The sequence below is a fragment of the Lactuca saligna genome, chromosome 8 (assembly GCF_052625555.1).
Source record: "Lactuca saligna cultivar CGN05327 chromosome 8, ASM5262555v1, whole genome shotgun sequence".
Classification (NCBI taxonomy): Eukaryota; Viridiplantae; Streptophyta; class Magnoliopsida; order Asterales; family Asteraceae; genus Lactuca; species Lactuca saligna.
Window position 1 is genome coordinate 278,402,312 of NC_136424.1, and position 1,323 is coordinate 278,403,634.

The window sequence follows — 1,323 nt, forward strand, 5'->3', positions numbered from 1 at the left end:
TCATCATTGCTTTTCCCCCGCAGACAGATGGTCATAGCGAGCGGACCATCCAGACATTGGAGGATATGTTGCGGGCGTGCGTATTGGACTTCGTTGGTAGCTAGGATACCTACCTCCCCTTGGCAGAGTTTTCCTATAATAATAGCTATCACGTGAGTATTGACCGTCCTCCCTTTGAGATGTTGTACTAGAGGAAGTGCAGGACCCCGATATGTTGGGGCGAAGTTGGGCAGAGGGTCATGGGGAGCACCGAAGTGGTGCTCAAGACGACATAGAGGATTCAGTAGGTACAGAGCAGGCTTCAGACTGCTCAGAGTTGGCAGAAAATTTATGCTGATAAGCGTCGCTCAGACCTGGAGTTCCAGGTTGGAGATATGGTCCTCCTGAAGGTGTCACCTTGGAAAGGTGTCATCCGATTTAGGAAATGGGGAAAATGGGCCCCAGTTACATTTTCCCTTTCCAAGTTGCTTCCCGGGTGGACAAGGTGGCATATAGGTTGGATCTGCCATCTGAGCTTAACCAGATTCACAGTACTTTCCATGCCTCCCAATTACGGAAGTGCCTAGCAGACGACTTTGCGGTGGTGCCTCTTGAGGATATTCAGGTGGATGACAGCCTGAATTACTTCGAGCGACCGATAGCCATTCTACATAGGAAGACGAATGCGCTGAGGAACAAGGAAGTAGAGCTGGTAAAGATGCAGTGGCAGCACCGTAAGGGCTTAAAATGGACATGGGAGTCAGAAGAGGAGATGAGGGAGCACTACCCCGAGTTATTTCCAGCAGCAACAAAGGAATTCGAGGACGAAGTCTAATTCAAGTAGGGGAGATTTGTAACATCCAGGATTTCCCCAAGTATTATGAGTAGTTATCTTACTAATTATGGAAATTGTTTGGTTGATTTTGGGCCTTTGGGCCTTGCAAGTGGGCTAAGGAAAACGCGTACGCGGGGTGTACTTTGCCATGTACACCCAACATACTCGTGTGAAGGAACCACGGAGGCTATGCACGCACACGTAGCATACCAAGAGTACGCCCATCGTACGTGTGCAGTTTCTTAATGTGACATCCCCAAATTTCTCGGCCATAATAGACCGATTTAGTTTATTCTTTTAAAATAAAATTAGAGTAGTCTTTTAAAAGATGTTACAAAATTTATCCCCAAAACAAAACATGATAAAAAATGATCAAAACACTTCTTAAAGAAATATATATTTTTTCATTATATATCAAAACCTCAATGTGTCATGTTCCGATACAGACCAAAAGCATAAATAGTATATTATAAGTCTTATAACAGTTATTTACAACTACTAGCCTATAA

The 1,323-nt window shown here is 44.4% G+C and overlaps 1 protein-coding gene across 1 annotated transcript; it reads left to right on the plus strand.

The window, feature by feature from the left end:
- Positions 1-424: 424 nt before the first annotated feature.
- LOC145010686 (uncharacterized) lies at positions 425-814 on the plus strand. Its single transcript, XM_078969194.1, has one exon. It carries the CDS (start codon positions 425-427, stop codon positions 812-814), a length of 390 nt encoding a protein of 129 aa, XP_078825320.1.
- The last annotated feature ends 509 nt before the right edge of the window (positions 815-1,323 follow it).